The following is a 19591-nucleotide window of genomic DNA, read 5'->3' on the forward strand; positions in this document are numbered from 1 at the left end:
AGGGCCCTTCTGAGCAAAAGGAAGCCCCCAGCCACCCTTCCAAGGCTCTGATTCTCAGGGCTGGGGTAGCCAGAGTTGCCACCTATATTCCCCCAGCGCAGGAAGCAACAGAGGGGAGCAGTGTTCCAGTGCCACACAGCTGTTGGGGCAGTGCTGCACTCTGGGCCTCTGGGGGCTCCTGTGGACATGGGCTTGTCTGGCCAGGTGGCTACTGGGAGGGTTGGGCCTTGGGGATCCCCTGGGGCTAAGGGAGACCCATTCTTGCCTCTCTGGCCAGGCTGGTCAGTCCCTGTGGGGAGTATCAGGAGACTGCAAGAACAATGGCAGGTCCTTGGTCAGTCCATCCTCTAAGCCTCAGTTTCTGCCTCTGTAAAATGGGGATCATCACAGTTCCTGCCTCATGGAGCTGCGATGAAGAAGTGGTGTCTGCAGACATCCGGGGCCTGCCTGCCTGCCAGGCTCAGTGCACAGGGCTGCTTCAGACCCGGTCGTGGTATCTGGCTAGACTCCTCTGTGACCTTCCCAGTGAGCGAGACCCCCGACTCCCTCCAGCTGTCCCCACCCAGCACCTCCTAAGGCACTCTACACTCCAGTTCAGAGTCAGGGCCCCAGGGCCCCTACTGGCTCTTTGTCCTCACCTGGCTGCCTGATCCCCTTGGGCCTTGGCCCACCCTTCCCTGCCTCCCTCCGCCTTCATGGTGGCCAAGGGCCCTCCCTTCTCTTGAGGATTCCCTCTCCCGCTTCCCGCAGTGAGGGCCAGGCTGTGAGCCTGACAGCTCCCATTTGCCATGTGACCTTGAACAAGTCACGCCACCTCTCTGAGCCTCATGTCCTTGACTCCCCTGGGGCCAGTGCCTGCAACTGAGCTCTGTGATGCAGTTCATGGCTCCCAGCAGGTGCTCCATCGATGGGTGCCTCATCCCTGGCTGTTGTGACAGGGACAAACGACAACTGGAGTACCCTCAGGCCCCTGAGCCTCTGGGGGGTCTCCGCCCTCCCCCATGCTTTGGTATGGCCTCCTGAGGACCCACCTGCGTGATGCAGGCCCCCGTGAAGGCCACAATCACAGCCACCACGTTAACTGTGAGCTGGAACTGCAAGAACTTGGAGATGCTGTCATAGACATTGCGGCCCCACATCACTGCCTTGACGATGCTGCTGAAATTGTCGTCTGTCAGGATGATGTCTGAGGCCTCCTTGGCCACATCAGTGCCTGCGATGCCCTGTGGGGACAGGGACAGGAGGCTGGGTGGGGTGGCCAGGGGAGGTGACCACTTCTAGCATCACCATCCTCACCCCCTCCACATCCTCAGTCCTACACAACTCCCTAGTACACACACCCAGTGGGCCCAGCACAGCCAGACCACACAGGGACACCCCACTCTTCACGCTCCTCACAGACCCAGCTCCCTTCACCCTCAGGAAACCTCACCCTGGCCCCTTCTCCCGCTCTGTTCTCTTCCTCCTCAGCCTACAAATGTCCCCATTCGCACAGCTCCCCCAGAGCAAGGAACATCCTACGCCCTTCCAGGAAGACCTCGGGGTCAGGCTGAGTCTCGAGAACGGTGGTCACCCACGGCGGATGGCGAGTGGGCCAAGTGTGAGCTGGGGCTCCTGAGTAGCCAGTCCAAGGCTGTGTAGTCCCATCTCCCCGGCCCCCACCACCCCAGGCCCTCTGCGGGCCTCTCCTACCATGGCAAAGCCCACGTCAGCCTTCTTGAGTGCAGGCCCGTCGTTGGTCCCGTCCCCTGTCACGGCCACCACCTGCCGCTGCTCAGTGTGTGTGCTGTCGATGATGCCTGTGGAGGCGGGAGTGTGCTCAGGCCCTGGGCCACTCAGGTGGGAGGCAGTCTGGGCCAGCCCTTGTTCTCAGGAGGGGCCTGGCTGGGCATGACTCTCTGGTCCCTGTCCAGTCGCCCCCTCCATCCAGGCTCTTCTCAGCTTCAGGCTGGCCTATAGCTGCCAGCAGGTCATGCTGGGCTCCTTACTGGGCTGGTGCTGGCTTGGGGCCCTCTGTGGCCTGGGCCCTGCTCACCTCTCCAGCCCTGTCTTTGCTCTCTGCAACCCGTGGCCACATTGGCACCCACCCTAACCAGAAACACTGTATCCTCTAACTGTGCTCAGGGCCCCCTCTGCCTCTGCAGGGCTCCCAGGGTTTCAGCAGGACCCCACCATCTGTTCCTCCCGACACCACTAGCCAGCAACCTTCTCCCTGGGGAGTCCAGGCTTGCTGAGGAGACCTTGGCTTTGCCATTTGCCAATGACCTCTGCCCCACCATTCTGGCCCTGACCTCTCTCCAGACATTCATCTTCAATAAAACATTCAACAAATAACAGAATGAACAAATGACATATGACCCCAGTCGCTGAGCTGGGGCCAGTGGAAGAGGGTGGGTGAAGGATGTCATCAGTGGGGACCTGTGGAGTTTGTGGGACTCCTCATTCATGGGGCTTGCAAGCAGGGATGTCCATGGGCAGGATAGGAATTTGGGTGTCAGTATCCATGTGTCTCTCTCTCATTCTGCACATTGAATGTATCACCAAGGCCTGCCAATTCTGGCTCCAAAATCCCACTGAAACCCTTCCTTTCCTCTCTGTCTCCACCCTCTGCCACCAGCATCACTGGGTTTCCTCTCACTGACTCTGGGCTGCCCCTCCAACCTGCTTCCCCACAGCAACCCCAGGATCTCTCTAAAACCCATGTCTGAACAGTCCCGTCCCCCACCCATCCCCAGAACATCATTCTTCTGCTTTCCCCCTTGGCCTCACGATAACATCCATGTTCTTAGCTCCACTTATGAAGTCCTCTGTGACCAGGCCTCACCCGCACCCTGACCTCTTCTCTTCTCTCATTGCCCGGCCACCCCCGATCTGTGCTTGCAGTCCCCCAGAGCTAGCCCTCGCTGGCCCATCTCTGTGCAGGCTGTTCCCTTGACTGGAGGTACTCCTGTCATCCACCTGTACTGTATTTTTGGCTCAGATGCTGCCTTTCCCAGGAAGCTTTTCTGACCCTCTGAGGATCCCTGCCCACCCTTAATCAGATCCCTGTAACTCTGTGTGCTGCTCCATCCTTGCGCATCTCTCTGTTCTGTGCCTAGCAGACAGCGGCAGCCTGTGGAATGAGGGGCCGAGTTCCATGACTTGGGGCACTGTGCCCCCCACCTGCTCCTTGCAGCTCTACCCTCTTCCAGGCCCAGCTGCAGTGCCCTGTGTTCTGGGAATCGTCCTGGGCTGCTCCCACCCAGCTGGCAGTGAGCCCTCAGTTCCACCGTCCTGGACTCAGCCTCTCCAAGCTTGTCCCCTTGGGACATTGGGCCTAAGTTTCCATGGTTCCCTCAGTCAGTCTGGGGGCTCCTCCAAGGCAGGGAGGGGTCAAATTTCTGCCTGTGGCTCCCAGGTGGCGTGGACCTTTGCATAGCTCGAGCTGTGCGGAAAGCTGGGAGGAAACCTCTCCCCAGGCCCCCTCCCCTCCTCCAGTTCTGGGGTGGCCTGTGTGCGGTCACCAGGGGCCTTCCTGTGGCCGCCTCCTAAGGCCACATTTCTGTTCTGTCCCTGCAGACCTCTCAGCAATTATTCCCACCATGGGCCACACCTTCCTCCTCCACAGGCCTCCTTCCTTGTCTTCCTGGCACCACTCCCCCCGGCCATCCTCCTGCCCCTCTAGCCTCCTCCCCTTGGCCTCCTCTGGTAGGTTCTCAGCCTCACCATCACTCAGGCAGCTCTTGGCTTCTGTGGCTCCTCTCTCCCCACCCACGTGTGCCACCCAGGACTCTGTCTCAGGCCTGCTCTCCGTCCTGGCTCGATGTCCAGTGCTCTTCTCCAACAGGTACAGACTGATGGGATCCCAGACACTCCTGCTCCTCATCCCTCCATGACATGCAAACCACCACCCAGCCCAGACCCCTTCACCACCCAGACTTTCTCAGATCCGCACCTGGCAGCTCCACCTGAGGTGTCACCACTGTGGGTAGGTGACAACTCTTAAGTGGGACAATCCTGCGGGACAATCCTGTGGGACTGCCAGGCCATGCTCTGCACTGCAGGCTAAGTTTTCTAAAAGGATGCTTCTACTCTGTAAATGCTCCCATGTTCCCGAGCCTGGTGACATGGTGCAGGCCACGGCAGGGTACTCAAGTGGGCATTGGTGGCCCTGCAGGATCTGCTGTCCTCCCACCTGTTCCAGTCTCCTGTAACTTCCCTCTCCCGTCCCAAGGTCCTGGCCCAGATCCTTGAAGGCACCTGGGGATTTTCTGCCTCTAGCCCTTTGCAGAGCAGTTCCCTGCCTTGCCTCAAGCACAAGCCCTACCAGCCCTGGAGCCCATCCCACCTTCCATGGCCTGTGACCTAAAGCCTCCTTAATCCAAGTTTGAGGCCAGTGTCGGGCCGAGAGCACCCCTGCCAGCAGTGTAGCCTTTTGCTCTATGCAGGGACCACTTATTCAATGCCTGCTGCATGCAACCTGGCCCAGGAATTCCACATGGGCAGGACCATGCCTGCCCTGAGCAGGGCTGGCACCTAGCAGGACCTCAGTAAACAGTTACGGAGAGAATGAGTGAATGAATAAGAGTAAGGATGGGCTGGGGGCCTTCTGCTCCCTTGTGGTTCTGGGGTTCTGGGTTTCTCTCCCCAGGCCAGATCTGCTTCCGTTAATGTCCTTGGGCAGCACCTTTGAAAGAGGAATCCAAGATGTTCTAGGGCTGATCTCCAGTGGACACCTGCTCCCATAGCCATTTTACAAATGAGGAAACAGAGTCCCAGAGTGGGATTTGCCAAAGGCCACAGAGCAGGTCAATGGCAAAGCCAGGACGGTGTGACTCTAAAAATACCCAGTTGGCTGGGTATAGTGGCTCCTGCCTGTAATCCCAGCACTTTGGGATGCCAAGGCAGGAGGACTGCTTGAGGCCAGGAGTTCGAGACCAGCCTGGGCAATATAGGGAGACCCTGTCTCTACAAAGAATTAAAAAAACTTATCCAGGCGTGTTGACATACGCCTGTGGTCCTAGCTACTTGGGAGGCTGAGGCAGAAGGATCGCTTGAGCCTAGGTGTTTGAGGTTGCAGTGAGCTATGATTGCACCACTGCACTCTAGCCTGGGCGACAGAGGGAGACCTTGTCTCAAATAAAATAAAATAAAAATAAAGAGTGCCCAGCACCCGGCCACCTAGGCTCAGCAAGTGGTGCACCCTCCCTTTGGAGGGAGGAGCAAGACTTTGGCTTTTGGTCTCATCCCTCAGGTGGCTATTCCCAAGACAGCGCATCCCTGGGGTACTGGTCACAACTGTTGGTTGGTTGCCTCAGGGACCAGACAGACCAAGAGACTAAAAGCTCTGAGACCAGACTGAGAACAAGTGAAGAAGGCTGAGTGTCGGACCACAAGCAGCAGTAAGGACTGTGTCAAAGGTGAGAGAGCAGGGTCTGCGTAGTCTTTCAAATTCCTCATTTAAAAAGGCGCTGTACCGGCCACATAGAACACGTCTGTGGGCCCCATTCAGCCCTGAGCCGGGAGTTTGGGACCCCATACAGGCCCAGGTCCATTGTTTCCTAGGGGAGTTGGAGGCCTAAAGAGAAGACTTAGTCCCATCTCCTTCTGGCCCCTTGCAGGCTCCCAGGGCTGAAAAGGGGGCGACATAAGGCTGTACCCAGGTGTGGAGAGTCGGGGGCGAGAGGCCCTTCCCTTCTGGGAAGAAGCTGCAAGTGCCAGGAGAGGAGGGCCCAGTTTCTGGCCTGGTGCTGGGCTTCAGGATCGCCCGTGCCCGCCCAAGTCTTACCTTTAACCAGGGTATGCTTGTCCGTGGGGGAGGAGCGAGCCAGCACCCGCAGCTTTGGCCAGATCTTGTCAATTCGCTCCTGCTCAATCTGGAGAGGGATGGGGAAGGGGGCGGGTCGGTGGGGTCGGGGAGAGAAACTGAGGCCTGGAGAAGGGAGGGGACATGCCCAGAGTCACTGGGCTCTTAGCAGCACACTGGCTGGCTTCTGTACAATCATGCAGCACCCTACCTCCCAGCCCCCATCTAAGCACGTTCCCCTGAGGATGCTTTACGCTGGGACACGCACCTCCCCCTTCTCGTTGCGGATCCTTCTGTTGAACTCCTTGCCCTCGAGGCACAGAAAGTCCTCCCCAGGATGGATGATGCCACACTTGATGGCGATGGCCCGAGCCGTGTTGATATTGTCACCAGTGACCATGCGGACCGTGATGCCTGCCCGCTGGCACTTGCGGATGGCTTCTGGGACCTGGGCAGGAGGGCAGGGGCCATGGGGGAGGGCACCACCTCAGGCAGATCCCCCCTGCCTTCATGGATTCCAGAGGAGCCCTTCTCACAGGCAGTTCTACTGAAAGGGGACTAGATGACTATGAGATACTGACGGCACACATGGCACATGGGCCACAGCCTCCCTTCCTGTGCCCATGGCAGGCATTGTTAATCGATCACACATCCTCTGATTAAACCCTGATGTGGTTCTCATCACAGAGTCCCAGGTGGCTACCACCTATTGACCATGACAGTCCATCCTGAGACAGAACCACTGGCTGTCTTGACCTGGGCAAAGACTTTGGAAAGACTTCCACGAACACCTCCTCAGATCTGGCCCCAGGTAAGCTTGGCCAGGTGAACTTGTCCTTGTCTCACTCACATATACAGTTCCCGCAAACTTGACAAATCCATTTGTGTATTTTCAGTTTCTTGGGGGGATATTTGCATTTGGGAGCATTTTACTTACAGAATGTGACACGGGTTTAGAATATGTATAAATGATTACGCTTCATGTAAACTATACCATTTCACTGCAATAATAAGGATAGGTTCTGCCCTCTCTGACCGTAATGACAGACGATATCTGGGACAATCAGGCCAGATCGGAGCCAGCCAATCAGAAGGCACAAGGCTTCCCAGCCCCGCCCCACCCCAGCAGCCAGCCCTGAGCAGAGCTAAGGGTTTCCCCCGCGGAAACCAGCCTGGAGCTGGGGCAGCCCTTTATACACAACAGAAATTGATGGAATGAGTGATTCTTACCCGAGGGCAGTGACAAATAATAAAATAGTATTTGCTGCAGAACGTCTTTCAGTGGGAGAGAACATGTCAAGGGCAGAAAATTCAGTTATTTGGAAAGACCATAGCCTGTTAGAATCTCCAGCCTGGAAGGGCTCAGTCTGACGTTCCCTCCCTGCACACCCCACAGTGACCAGGAGCGCACTCCAGCATCCACCTGCCAAGCCACCGCTGAGGGAGTTGGAAACCTATGGATTGAGTCATATTCCCCCTAAAAGACAGACTGGAGCCCTAAGCCCCAGTACCTTGTGTATGTGACCTTGCTTAGAGATAGGGTCATTATAGCGGTAAATCCAGCTAAAATGAGCACATCACAGTAAGTCCTAATCCAACAGGAATGATGTCCTTATAAAGAGGAAATTTGGACACAAAGATATGCAAAGGAGATGCCATGCACAAATCGGGGTGCTGCTTCTACACTCCAAGGAGGCCAAAGGTGGCCAGCAAGCCACTGGAAGCTGAGAGAGAGGCGGAGACAGCTCCTCCCTACTGTCATTGGAAAGAGCCAGCCCTGCTGACACCTTGGTCTCAAACAGACGTCCAGCCTCCAGGACTGTGAGACAACAAACTGCTATTGAGCCACTCAGTTTGTGTGACTTTGTTACAGCAGCCCTAGAAAACTAGTACAAACAGTTAGAAGGTGGGGCCAAGCCTGACTGGGACAGCTCCTGCCCTGGTCTCCTTTCTGCCCTCAGCAATGGTAAGAACAAGGATCGGCCTTGACTATCTCGCCTGTGTCCACCCCATCCGCAGCACCCACCACTCCTTCAGCCCTCACCGCTATCGTCTCAACCTGGGTAATTGCCCAGCCTGCCTCTGGGCAGGAAGGCAGGGGCCATGGGGGAGGGCACCACCCTCCCTGTGTACCCTGTGCAGAGGGCACTGCCTGGCCCCTCTTTCCTTACCCTGGCCACTAGTGACCTGCCTGAGTGTCAGCCTGTGGGGCTGCCCTCTTTCAGGGGCTCCACCCTGATGCCTTCAAGAGGAAACCCACAGTTCTGAGCGTGGCTGTCTTGTGGCATGAGGAACAGATGTCCTGGAGGGGCAGGGTCCCAGTAAGGAGGTCTCTCTAGCTACTGGAGTTGTCTCAGAGACCGGCTCTGTGGTCAGGCAGTGATCTCCCTGTTGTTGAAGGGTTAGAGCAGGGCCAGATGATCACCAGCCTCCTCTGGGGCTTACTTCCAGGGCCTGGGGAGAAGCCTTCCAGTGCCCACTTGGGGCTTGGGGGCCATGTGAGCAAGGCCTCTGCCGCATGCCATGGTGGCTAATCACGTAAGCAAACGTGACCTCATTTTTACAGAGCTGGAGGGAGTGGGGACGTGGAATGTCAAAGATGCTGTTTATATAACTTACTAATAGCTTCATGACGGCTGTAACATGGGCTGTGGCCCCCTGCTCTCACCTGCCCCTGAGAACAGCAAAGAGCTGCTGTTTCCTGGGAACACACAGCTTATCTGGCTCCTGCCCCCAAAAGGAGGAATTTAAGTTCTTGGTTTCAAAGATGCTGGAGGTCTTGGAGTTGGAAAAGGCTTTGGGTCATTGACTTTGACCTTCTGCTCATTGTCTAGATCTGTTCCCAGGTGTCCTCAACAGATGGGCTGGTCAGCCTCTGCTTGCACACCCCTGATGACGGGGCACTCCCTCCCTCTAATGCCCACTGCTCCACTGTGGAACAAGTCTAGTTGATTTTTTTACACAACCTTTCTTTTTTCAGATAGCAGAGCATTACCCTGCATCAGACCTGTACTCTATCTGGAGGCAGGGTCTTTGGCACAGGCCTATACAAAAAGTTCTGGGAACACAGAAGGGGGTTTTGTGCTGCTGAGTATATGTGCTACTGAAAGAGCACAGAGGGCACTGTTGCTTTGGAAGAAAGTGGGTGGGGAGGAGAAATCAAGGAGGACTTCCTGGAGGAGGAGATATTTGAGCTGCCAACTGAGGCTCTGGTTCCTGGCATTGTGCCAGGGCTGAGGCTACACAGATGAACAGAGATTAGTCCTGGCCACAAAGCACTGTCCACTCTGCATTGGCAGAGAAGGCCTGAGGTATGAACGGGTCCGAGGGCCATGTTACAGGTGATCTGGAGGGGCTGAAGCTGAGGGAAGATGTGGGGTAGGGACTGGAGACATGAATTTGGAGAGGGGCAGAAGGTGCTGGACCAGGGATATGCTCCTTCAGGCACTGGGAACTGTGGGAAGTTCTGAACCAGGAATGAGGCGATCAGTGCTGCGTTTTAGAAAGACTCTCACTTTCGTTGTTGTTTTTTGTTTTGAGATGGAGTCTCGCTCTGTCGCCCAGGCTGGAGTGCGGTGGAGCAATTTTGGCTCACCGCAAGCTCCGCCTCCCAGGTTCACGCCATTCTCCTGCCTCAGCCTCCCGAGTAGCTGGGACTACAGGTGCCTGCCACCACACCCGGCTAATTTTTTGTATTTTTAGTAGAGATGGGGTTTCACCGTGTTAGCCAGGATGGTCTCGATCTCCTGACCTTGTGATCCACCTGCCTCGGCCTCCCAAAGTGCTGGGATTACAGGCGTAAGCCACCGCGCCCGGCCAAGACTCTCACTTTCAAGACTGTCTCCCAGAGCCAAAATCAGCCATCGTCTGGGCCTCTCCAAGCAAGCTGGCTTCATGAGAAAAATGAGGCTAATTTTTACGGACTCTATACTTTCCTCTGTGCAGTGGAGAGAGGGCTTGGGGACCAAAGGGCTGGGTTGGGTTTTGCTCTAGGGTCTCACATGAACCCTGGTTTCTTCATCTGTAAAATGGGTATAATAGTATCCACACTTCAGCAAGGCTGGGGGAACTCTATGACAGGGCACAAACAGCCCACACACAGGACAGGCATGTGTACACCTTTTACAAGTCCCTTTTCTCTCATAAATGCAGCAGGGCATTCACGAGGCCCCAGCCACTCCGCATCCCTTCCTGCCTTCTTGCCTGGCTCATGCTGTCCCCTCTGCCTGGAATGCCTCCTTCCCTTAGCCTCTATGTGTCAAGTCTGTCCCATCTTATAAGTGAAATGCTCTCTATTCATGAAGCCATTCCTGATTCCTGCAACCCAACGGGATGTTTTCTTAAGCCGCTCTCAGGACTTAGTTTTGTTGGTCACTCATTCACTTATTGGACAAAAAGGTCTGGAGCATCTAACTGCTCTGGATACTGAGGATCCGGAGATGTTTAAGACTAAACCCCGGCCGGGCGCGGTGGCTCAAGCCTGTAATCCCAGCACTTTGGGAGGCCGAGACGGGCGGATCACGAGGTCAGGAGATCGAGACCATCCTGGCTAACATGGTGAAACCCCGTCTCTACTAAAAAATACAAAAAACTAGCCGGGCGAGGTGGCGGGCGCCTGTAGTCCCAGCTACTCAGGAGGCTGAGGCAGGAGAATGGCGTAACCCCGGGAGGCGGAGCTTGCAGTGAGCTGAGATCTGGCCACTGCACTCCAGCCTGGGCGACAGAGCGAGACTCCGTCTCAAAAAAAAAAAAAAAAAAAAAAAAAAGACTAAACCCCAGAGGCATCGATCCAGTTGAAATACGCTTCCCACATCAATAAAATTACTGTGAAATTAAAAATAAATAAATAAGTTTGGGAAAAAATGACTTCTTTCGCTAAAATTATCCTAGATATTTCTCACTGAGGAAAAGCAGCCAGGAAATGGGTGCTTCCTGTTTTCATTAAATAAAAGGTTTTAAACATCTGTTGTTTCTGGTGACAGCCGTTGTCTGTGACTCTGAGGGCTTCAAACACCCCCGGATAACCCAGCAAATCCCAGACCGCTGCTCTCCTGATGGCTTTATCGGCACTGATTTCAATCAACCTTGGAAAATGTACCCACTATATGGGCCGACAGTGGGGTGCTTTGGCAAGGGTGTTTTGATCTGTTCTAGCCTTTGGTCTTCTCGTGAGAGGAAGGCAATGTGGAGATTCAACCCCTTGACAGCCTGGGAAACCGAGTGAGGCAGAGACTGTTTTCTTGCAGTTGCAAAATGAATCTTAGTGTGTCTGCAGGGCCCTAGAGATGGTCCAGGCTGAGGTTTTCCCTCTGGCTGAGCCTCCTAGGCTGGAGGCACCAGGAAGGGCGTTCACCTGTGAGATTTACAGATGGTGACAAAGAATTCTGTATAAACGGATGAGTCCAGGAGGACAGAGCCCTGGGGAGCTTGACAAAAACACAGTCACCATAGGCACACACATTCCCTGAAGGTCAGCCCTAAAAACTGGGGATAGTGGTTGCCTCTGAGGTGGGAACCAAGGAGCTAGAGGGGGCAGGAATGACCTACCTAAAAAACAAACAAATAAACAAAACCATACCCGCCCATCTCCTTGGGTCCTGCATCCATCCTGCCCACTCGGAGATGCTGAATCAACACGTCTGAGCTTTTATGCTTGCAAGTGGTGTCACCTGTAACCCTACTGTGTCCCTCACTGTGATTGTTGGACAGTCTGATTCTCTCAGTTTTCAGGTGGGGAAACTGAGGCCATCTGTGAGGGAGTGGCAGGGGCAGAATTAGAACCCATGTCCCTTGAGTCTGCTGTGTCACTTGAGTAAGTTACCACTGTGAAACAGTTTATGACTCCTATACAGACATCCCAGGGGCGAGCCAACAGGAGAGAGGGTGGCCCATGTGGATGCCTTGACTGAAGGAAGTAGGGGAAGATGGGAGGGTAAGTCTTCCAGTCAACTCTTTCTCTCTCTGGGGACGTCAGAGCTTGGGAGGGACCCAAGGGGCACCTGGACTGACTTCCCATTTCATAGATGAAAACACTGAGGCTCACAGAAGGAAGTGGCTTGTTAGTGGCAAAGTTGGGGTTGGAGGTTGGCTCCAGGCCCCCCTTTCCCAGAGTCTGTGCCTGCAGCCAGCTTCTCTGGATGACCATGCTGTCAATAGAAAATGCCAGGGACCCAGCTCTGCCCCTTCAGGCCTTGGGCATGGGTAGCTCTCATCCCTGTCCTCATCTGCTCATCCTCTTGACTTAGAACTACTTGTCCTTTCCTTTCCTTTTTCCTTTTTCCTTTCCTTTCCTTTCCTTTTGTGTGTGTGTGTGTGTGTGTGTGTGTGGCAACCAGGCAAAGGCCCTGAGGCAGGGAGGCAGAAAACCTGTTCTAATCTGGGTTCACTCAGCCACTTTGGGCACATCACTGTCCCCCTCTGGGCCTCGGTGTTTTCTTCTGGAAATTGGGGTTTGTGGGGGAAGGTGTTTGGACTAGATCAGCCACTCAAACCTCAAGTCATGCCCTGTGAGAGTCGTGAAATTTGTTTAGTGGGTGGTGACCAACATTTTTAAAAAGAAACAAATAAATAGAAGAACGGAAAATAGTTAAGTGCATCCCATTATTTTGTGAAATTCTTGCTTTGGTGAAGTGTGTGTGTTTACTGAGTCATGACAAAAATACATTTCTTATTGTGCGTCATGGTCAAATAACAGTTTGGACCTGCTAGTGTCTTCCATTCATCTAAGGGATGTTTCCAAGGCAGGGTGGTGAGCCAGGAACTCTGGGAGTGACTGGGAAGGGGGAAGTTGTGGGATTGGGAAGGACAGGCGTGTGGGCAGGCCAGGCTCAAGTGCTGTGCAAGGATGAAGAGTTTTCAGTAACGAGATAACACATCACAGTGAAGCCTGAACCCATTAGTGACTGGTAATGAGGAGGTGTCCCACAGGGAGGCTGATAAACGGCCTGTCTGTCCATGGAGAGAGAGGTTTGCAGGAAAGCACGTGTGGGTTCCACTGCCAAGCTCCAGGGCATTGTCTTTGCTGTTTTAGGATCTTGATAGGAGTGAGGAAGCCACAATGACACCCCCAACTCATTCATTCCACAAACACTCATTGAACACCTTTGGTAGGCTAGACTGTGTGTCTAGGGCTGTTATGTGTCCCTGGATCTAGGGTAATGAAATCTACTGGAGAGAGCATGAAGGAAGGGGACCCACATACGTAGCCCACCTATCTTGTGCCAGATGCTCCGTCTGTTGCTCGTAGACACATGATCTGAGCCTTCATGATATCCCAGAGGGGGTGTGTGTGATACTATTATTATCCCCAGTATGCAGATGAGGCTCAGAGAGGTTATGTAACTGGTTCAACGTCACACAGCCAGCTGTGCTGGCACTCAGGATCACAAATCTGTCTGATGTCTGAGCTCACACTTTGAACCCTCTCCCTGCTGCCTAAAATGTGAAAGTCCATGCCTGTGACCTCCTAGTTTCATCTTTTTTTGGAATACAGAATCTTATAACATCAGGGCCAGGAACTTGGAGGGCATCTTGTCTATCCCTTTTACCTTAAAGAAAGGGAAACTGAGGCTCAGAGAGGAGTAGGGAATGGCTAGAGACCCCCAAAGAACAGTGTCAGGGTAGGTCCATTAAGGAATGGAGGAGGTGGGCCCCCAAAGCATCAGCACCAAATTTTTTTTTTTTTTTTTTTTTTTTTTTGAGATGGAGTCTCACTCTGTCGCAACTCTGGAGTGCAGTGGCCGGATCTCAGCTCACTGCAAGCTCCGCCTCCCGGGTTTACGCCATTCTCCTGCCTCAGCCTCCCGGGTAGCTGGGACTACAGGCGCCCGCCACCTCGCCCGGCTAGTTTTTTGTATTTTTTAGTAGAGATGGGGTTTCACCGTGTTAGCCCGGATGGTCTCGATCTCCTGACCTCGTTATCCACCTGTCTCGGCCTCCCAAAGTGCCATCAGCACCAAATCTTACAGCAGAGGCCAATCGACCCGGCCAGGGCCTGGCCAGAGCATCCGGCCTGGACCCAACAGCTGAGTGAGTCCTGGGAGGATGGGGAAGCAAGCCCCTCCTGCACCCTGCCTCATGCCCAGGGTGCTCCCCTGGGGCCTGGCGGTGTAAGCTGACTCACACTGCCTGCCCATGCAGCATTTTGGAGATTCAGGACAGCTTCCTCTGCTCCCCACAGCCTTTCTTCAGCCTGGGCAGCCTCACAGACCACACACATCTCATCCTCCCCTGACCCTGGCAGCTCTAGCACTGAGTTCTTGGCCTTCCCCCTCCAGGTGCAGATTCAGCTGAAGGAGACTGAAGACCTACTGTGTGCTGAGTACAGATAGGCATCACCTCCCTCGATCCTTGTGAAGTGGGCGCTGTCAGCCCCCTTCCCTTCTGCTTGAGAATGTGACCTGCAGTTAACGTTCTAGCTCTGTTCCCCTGGAAGCCTGATAAAGGTAGACTCTCCGCTGTGTTCCCAGGCCAGCTTGCTAGGGTAAACTGGCTGGTAAACTGCATCTGCACTGGGAGAAACTATAAATACTGACAGGGACACCACACTTCGGGTTCTCCTGGGTGCAATGACCCTTGCTATTGGGCGTGTCCTTTGTAGGGACCCTGGAATCCACGTTTGTGGATTTGTTACAGGAGATCCTGGCTCCTGCAGGGCAAGAGGTTTCTAAGGCAGGGCAGCCCCTACACTTGTCCCTTGGGGGACCAGAGGGAAGAGCTCATGGTGGCTGGGTGGACAGCTCGAGGACCGCCCCCATGGCAGAGCAATGCCTGCTGACGACCTGTGGGTTCTGCGTCCTTCTAGGCTGACCCATGCCATGTGTGGTCTACGCTGTTTCTCATGGGCAATCCTCTTATGAGGATCAGGGAAGGAGATCCCCATGGGCATTGTGTGGAAACTGAGACTCAAAGAGGTGAAGTGACTTATTTCAGGTCACCCAGGTGGCAGGCCTCCCAGCCTCATCCCCTTTGCCTGACCTTGCTGGCCCTGGGGCCTACCTCCGGCCGCACGGGGTCCTCGATGCCCACCACGCAGATGCAGGTGAGTTCGTTGAGGATGTCATTCTCGTTGTCCCAGTCCGGCTCGGGGCTGCTGGGGAAGTCGCGGTAGGCCACGCAGATAGTGCGGAGCCCATCGCAAGCCATGGGCTCAATCACTTTCTTTACCATCTCGTCCCGGTCGCGGGGCCGGAAGACACGGGGCTCTCCCGCCCCATTGAGGATTTTGCAGCACCTGGGGGAGGATGGAAGGGAGATGGGGAGCCCAAGGAATGCTCCTTCTGAACGGCTCAGAGACCACCTCCCCACCCTCGTGATGCCCAGCTGGCTGCGGCTGGTCATCCAGTGCCCATCTAGTCCATGCCCCAGGCAGGGTGAAATCAGGCGTCCTTCCTGCAATTTTTGCCCAGGCCACTCAGCAAGCGGAGCCCCACTTTGATGTATTATATACTCACAAGATTCATCTGAAATAACACTCCCACAGCTGAAGTGGTTTACAAAGCACATAAAACCCAGACTAGTAGTTGTTGACCCTGCTTGCACATTAGAATTGCCTGGGGGAGCCTTTAATAAATATCCATGTGTGAGCCTTGCCCCAGAGGTTCCAGTTCAATTTGTCTGGGGTGAATCCAGGAATCATTTCTTTTAAACACTCCTCAGAGTGATTCCAATGTGTAGCCAGGGTTGAGAACCACTGGGGGCTAGAACAATCCTCTCAATGTACAAGTGGGGAAACTGAGGGCAGAGAGGGGAAGGGATTTGCTTAGTTCACCAGGCTTATTTCCAGCACTCCTCTGGAGTCAGAGGAGTGTGGCTAATAATGAAAATAGCTACCATCAACCGACTCTATGCTAAAGGAAGTGAAATAAGAGAGATCTAAGTGTGATAACGGGTAGAACTTTCTGATGAACCAGTGGCTTAGGGAGGAGAAGGGCGAGGACTCTGGCTATAGAAATGTTTAAGAGGATATAGTGGAAGACACAGTGGCCAAGGGGCATGAAAGTGAAGATGAATCTTCCTGGATGGCCTTGGGCAGGGCCCTCTGTGGCTCTGGGTGCTAGACGGCCACTCTAGCCGGGCAGGCTGCTGAGCCTGATCTGGATGGCAGCCAGTGCTATATGACCCTGACATCCCCAGCTCCCTGCACCAGGGCACAGCCCTCAGCCCCGGCGCCCTGCCCAGTGCTTACTTCTTGAGCACGATCTCAGAAGCCCCCTTGCTGTACATGCGGAAGCTCTCGTCGGGCAGCTTGATGACAGTGCTCATGGACTTGCGCACGGAGTTGAAGGTGTACACTTTGTACAGCTTCTCCTCTGGCATCTGGCTGCGCACGGGCTCGTAGTCCTGCTTCAGGTCCAGCACGAAGCCCAGCAGGCCGCACTCTGTCTTGTTGCCCACCTGCCGAGGCAGGGCGCCCTCCTTCTCTGGGGGCTGCGGAGAGAGGCAGGAGCGGCTGGCACCTGGTAGGGCCTGTGTCAGGGGAGCCCTGCCCCGGCTGCCACTGAGGCTCTGGGACTGCTACCAGGTGGTCTCTGGGCTGGGGGCTGAGCCCTCAGGGAACCCTTGGCCCATCCCCTGCACCCTCAGGGTTCTGCATCCCAGGTCCAGTCCTGGTTCTGGGTGAAAGGAGTGAAGCAAGATCAGCTTTTAAAAAAATTATGAATTATTTCAAACTTGAAAAAGAGAATGATGTAACAAAGTTATGTGCCTACCATCCAGCTTTGTAGCATCTTAACATTATGCCACACTTTCCTCAGATTTTTCTTTTTTTTTTTTTTTTTTTTTTTTTTGAGACGGAGTCTGGCTCTGTCGCCCAGGCTGGAGTGCGGTGGCCGGATCTCAGCTCACTGCAAGCTCCGCCTCCCAGGTTTACGCCATTCTCCTGCCTCCGCCTCCCAAGTAGCTGGGACTACAGGCGCCCGCCTCGTCGCCTGGCTAGTTTTTTGTATTCTTTAGTAGAGACGGGGTTTCACGGTGTTAGCCAGGATGGTCTCGATCTCCTGACCTTGTGATCCGCCCGTCTTGGCCTCCCAAAGTGCAAGGATTACAGGCTTGAGCCACCGCGCCCGGCCAGATTTTTCTTTTTTAAGAAGTAAAACATTATAGACAAAGCTGATTCCCCTCTGCAAACCTCTTTCCATATGCATAATTCACTCCGTGTCCCAGAAACAACTTCTGTCTTACATTTGGCATTAATCATTACCCTGTGTGTACTTAACTATTAATTCTGAGATAATTGTAATTCACATGCAATAAGAAACAATACAGAGAGATGCCATATACCCTTCATCCAGTTTCCCCCAATGTTATCACCGTAGTATTAACACAAGTACCACAACTGAGATGGAGATGGAAGCCGACCTTGTTGAGATTTCACCGGCTTTACATGTGCTTGTGTGTGTGTGTGCATGTGCATTTTCTATGCAATGGCACCACGTGTGGGTTAATGTGGCCACCACCACTGTCAAGATTCAGGACAGTTCACCACAAGGGTCCTTGTACTACCCTTTTTTTAAAGCTATCACCTCTCTCTCCCCCAACTCCCTGGCCATGGCAACCACTAATCTGTTCCCCTTTTCCACGCTTTCATCATTTCCAGCCTGCTATGTAAATGGAATCATACAGTCTGTAACTTTCGGAGCTTGGCTTCTTTGCTCAGCAGAATCCCCCTGAGATACAGGCAAGCTGCTGCATGTGCTGATAATCTGTTCCTTTTGATTGCTGAGTGGTATTTCATGGGATGGACAGACTGTCCCTTGTAATTTCAATCAGGTTGAACCAATGGAAACTGCTATTTTTGAATGTCAAAAATGGTCAAATATGGGCAAGTTCATGCAGTTTAACCTAATGAGACTCCTGACCTCAAGTAATCCACCTGCCTCGGCCTCCCAAAGTGCTGGGATTACAGGTGTAAGCCACCATGCCTGGCTGTAACTGCGCCTGGCTGTAACATTCTGTTTTTGAGATTCATTCATGTTTATGGTTCTAGTGTGTTCCTTTTTAACTGCTCTATAGATGCCATGATATGAATACGCTGCAAAGACTTACCTCTTCCTTGAGTCCCTCCCTCACTTCCCTCTCCCCTTCACACATTAGATACACAGTCTTTGGCACCTGCTTCATGCTGGCCCTGTGCCCGCCTCAGGGCCATGTGAACACCATTAGCTCCTGTCCTGGAGACTCCCAGAACACCAGCTGCATCTCCCCAGCACCTGTCACTTCCTCGCACGGCTGCCTGAACACAGGCTGTTTCATGCCTCTGTACCTTCACCTCTGCTGCTCCTCCCGGGTAGGTCCCTCTCCCTCCCCTGCCAGGCACACTTCCTTTTGTCCTTTAAGGACCAGCTCAAATATCTCCTTATTTTTGAAAACTGCCATGTGGGTCTTTCTTCCCCTGTGTAAACAAGCTGCACTCTATTTCTCTTTGGGTTCTCAGGGTCAGTGCAAAACTCATCACACAGCAGGTGCTTATTAACTGTTCGCTAGATGGTTTAATGCAGACCAGAGTGGTGGGGGAGACAGGTTAATGGTAAGGATGAGATGCCTCCATATGGCCACTGATGTGGGATTCACAGGAGGCTGCAAAAGTGCAGATTTGCAGGTGGCTCCCATGTGCACCCCCCGACCCCAATGCACACACCCACTCATGCCACTTAATAGCATTCATATGGGCGACTCAGGTGGAGATGGCTTCAGGGGTGGTGAAAGACACCAGAGATAAACCCAAACTCTAGAGAAATTCTGAAGATGAAATAGCTATGAACACGCCTGTGTCCCCATGAAGTACCAGATGAACTTCTCACAAGGAGCCCTCTAAATCCTTGTCCTCAGTCTCCCTCATATTACCCAAAAAAGCAGCCTGGATAGGAAGAAGGTGGACTCAGGAAGATATCAGCATGACTGGCTCTGCAGAGACAGGATGGACCTTCTGTCAGCAACTGGACATATCCCTGGGCTATTCTCCCCTCTTCTGCAGCTAGGGCTCAGGCCCAAAGAGCACAACCGATTCACATGGGGGGAATACAGGCATCGACATGCAGTGGTCCTGAGACCTGGGGATGCATAGGAAATAAAAAAGAGCCTTTGAACCTAAATGAGGTCCTCAGTTTCCCCATCTGTAAGATGGAGAGGCTGGAGCACATGCTTTCTAGCTCAGAGAAATATTAACCCTCTCCTTAAAGTGGATGTGGTGAGGGAGGGTAGAGTGAGGAAGAACTGCAGGTCCCTCGGTGGATGGTACGGCAGCGGTGGACAGGCAGCAAGGCTCAGAGCACCTCCCCGGCTCCCATAGCCAGAGTGACCTGAGGCATCCTGTGCCTTGGAAAATGCCCCATCCCCAAGCTCTTTGATAGGTTTTAGTAAGAAGCAGAGGAATATTTGACACAACTTCCCATGTCTGAAGTTTCAGAAAATAAGTTCTAAGATCTTCCCTCTCTCTGCAGTATGCTGTTATTGTGTGCTATCTCTCTCTCTCTCTCTCTCACACACACACACATATATATATTTGCATTTTATAATTAACTTTCTGTTGATTTCCAGAGTTCTACATATTTTCCATAACAATTTTTTCTCCCTCTACTAATGAAAGAAAATGACGACACAGAGGACTTAAATAAAAATGCCTAATTACTTATTTGCCCAAGAGAGCTGAGCAGTCATGCCTGCAAAACACCCAGCATTTTATTACCCTCTGTGAAATATTTTAATTTTCCTCTAAAAGGATTTCAGACAATCCATGGTTGCAAATGGCAGAGCTGCCTCCTCCGTAATTCAATTTGTTTCCATGAACTTTAGCTCTGAAATCGCCTA

At 53.4% G+C, this 19591-nt stretch overlaps 1 protein-coding gene across 8 annotated transcripts in view; it reads right to left on the minus strand.

Moving 5' to 3' along the window:
• The window catches only part of ATP2B2 (ATPase plasma membrane Ca2+ transporting 2), a 214905-nt gene that overhangs the window by 20277 nt on the left and 175037 nt on the right, over nt 1-19591 (minus strand). For all 8 annotated transcript variants that reach the window (XM_030927870.1, XM_030927874.1, XM_030927884.1 and 5 more), the window contains 6 exons: nt 15972-16213; nt 14783-15017; nt 6054-6233; nt 5768-5855; nt 1693-1799; nt 1032-1223 (listed from right to left, as the gene is read on the minus strand). In XM_030927870.1, the coding sequence (XP_030783730.1) occupies nt 1032-1223; nt 1693-1799; nt 5768-5855; nt 6054-6233; nt 14783-15017; nt 15972-16213 (1044 nt within the window). The remainder of the gene's footprint in view (nt 1-1031; nt 1224-1692; nt 1800-5767; nt 5856-6053; nt 6234-14782; nt 15018-15971; nt 16214-19591) is intronic.

This window comes from Rhinopithecus roxellana, chromosome 1 (genome assembly GCF_007565055.1).
Source record: "Rhinopithecus roxellana isolate Shanxi Qingling chromosome 1, ASM756505v1, whole genome shotgun sequence".
NCBI classification, from domain to species: Eukaryota; Metazoa; Chordata; class Mammalia; order Primates; family Cercopithecidae; genus Rhinopithecus; species Rhinopithecus roxellana.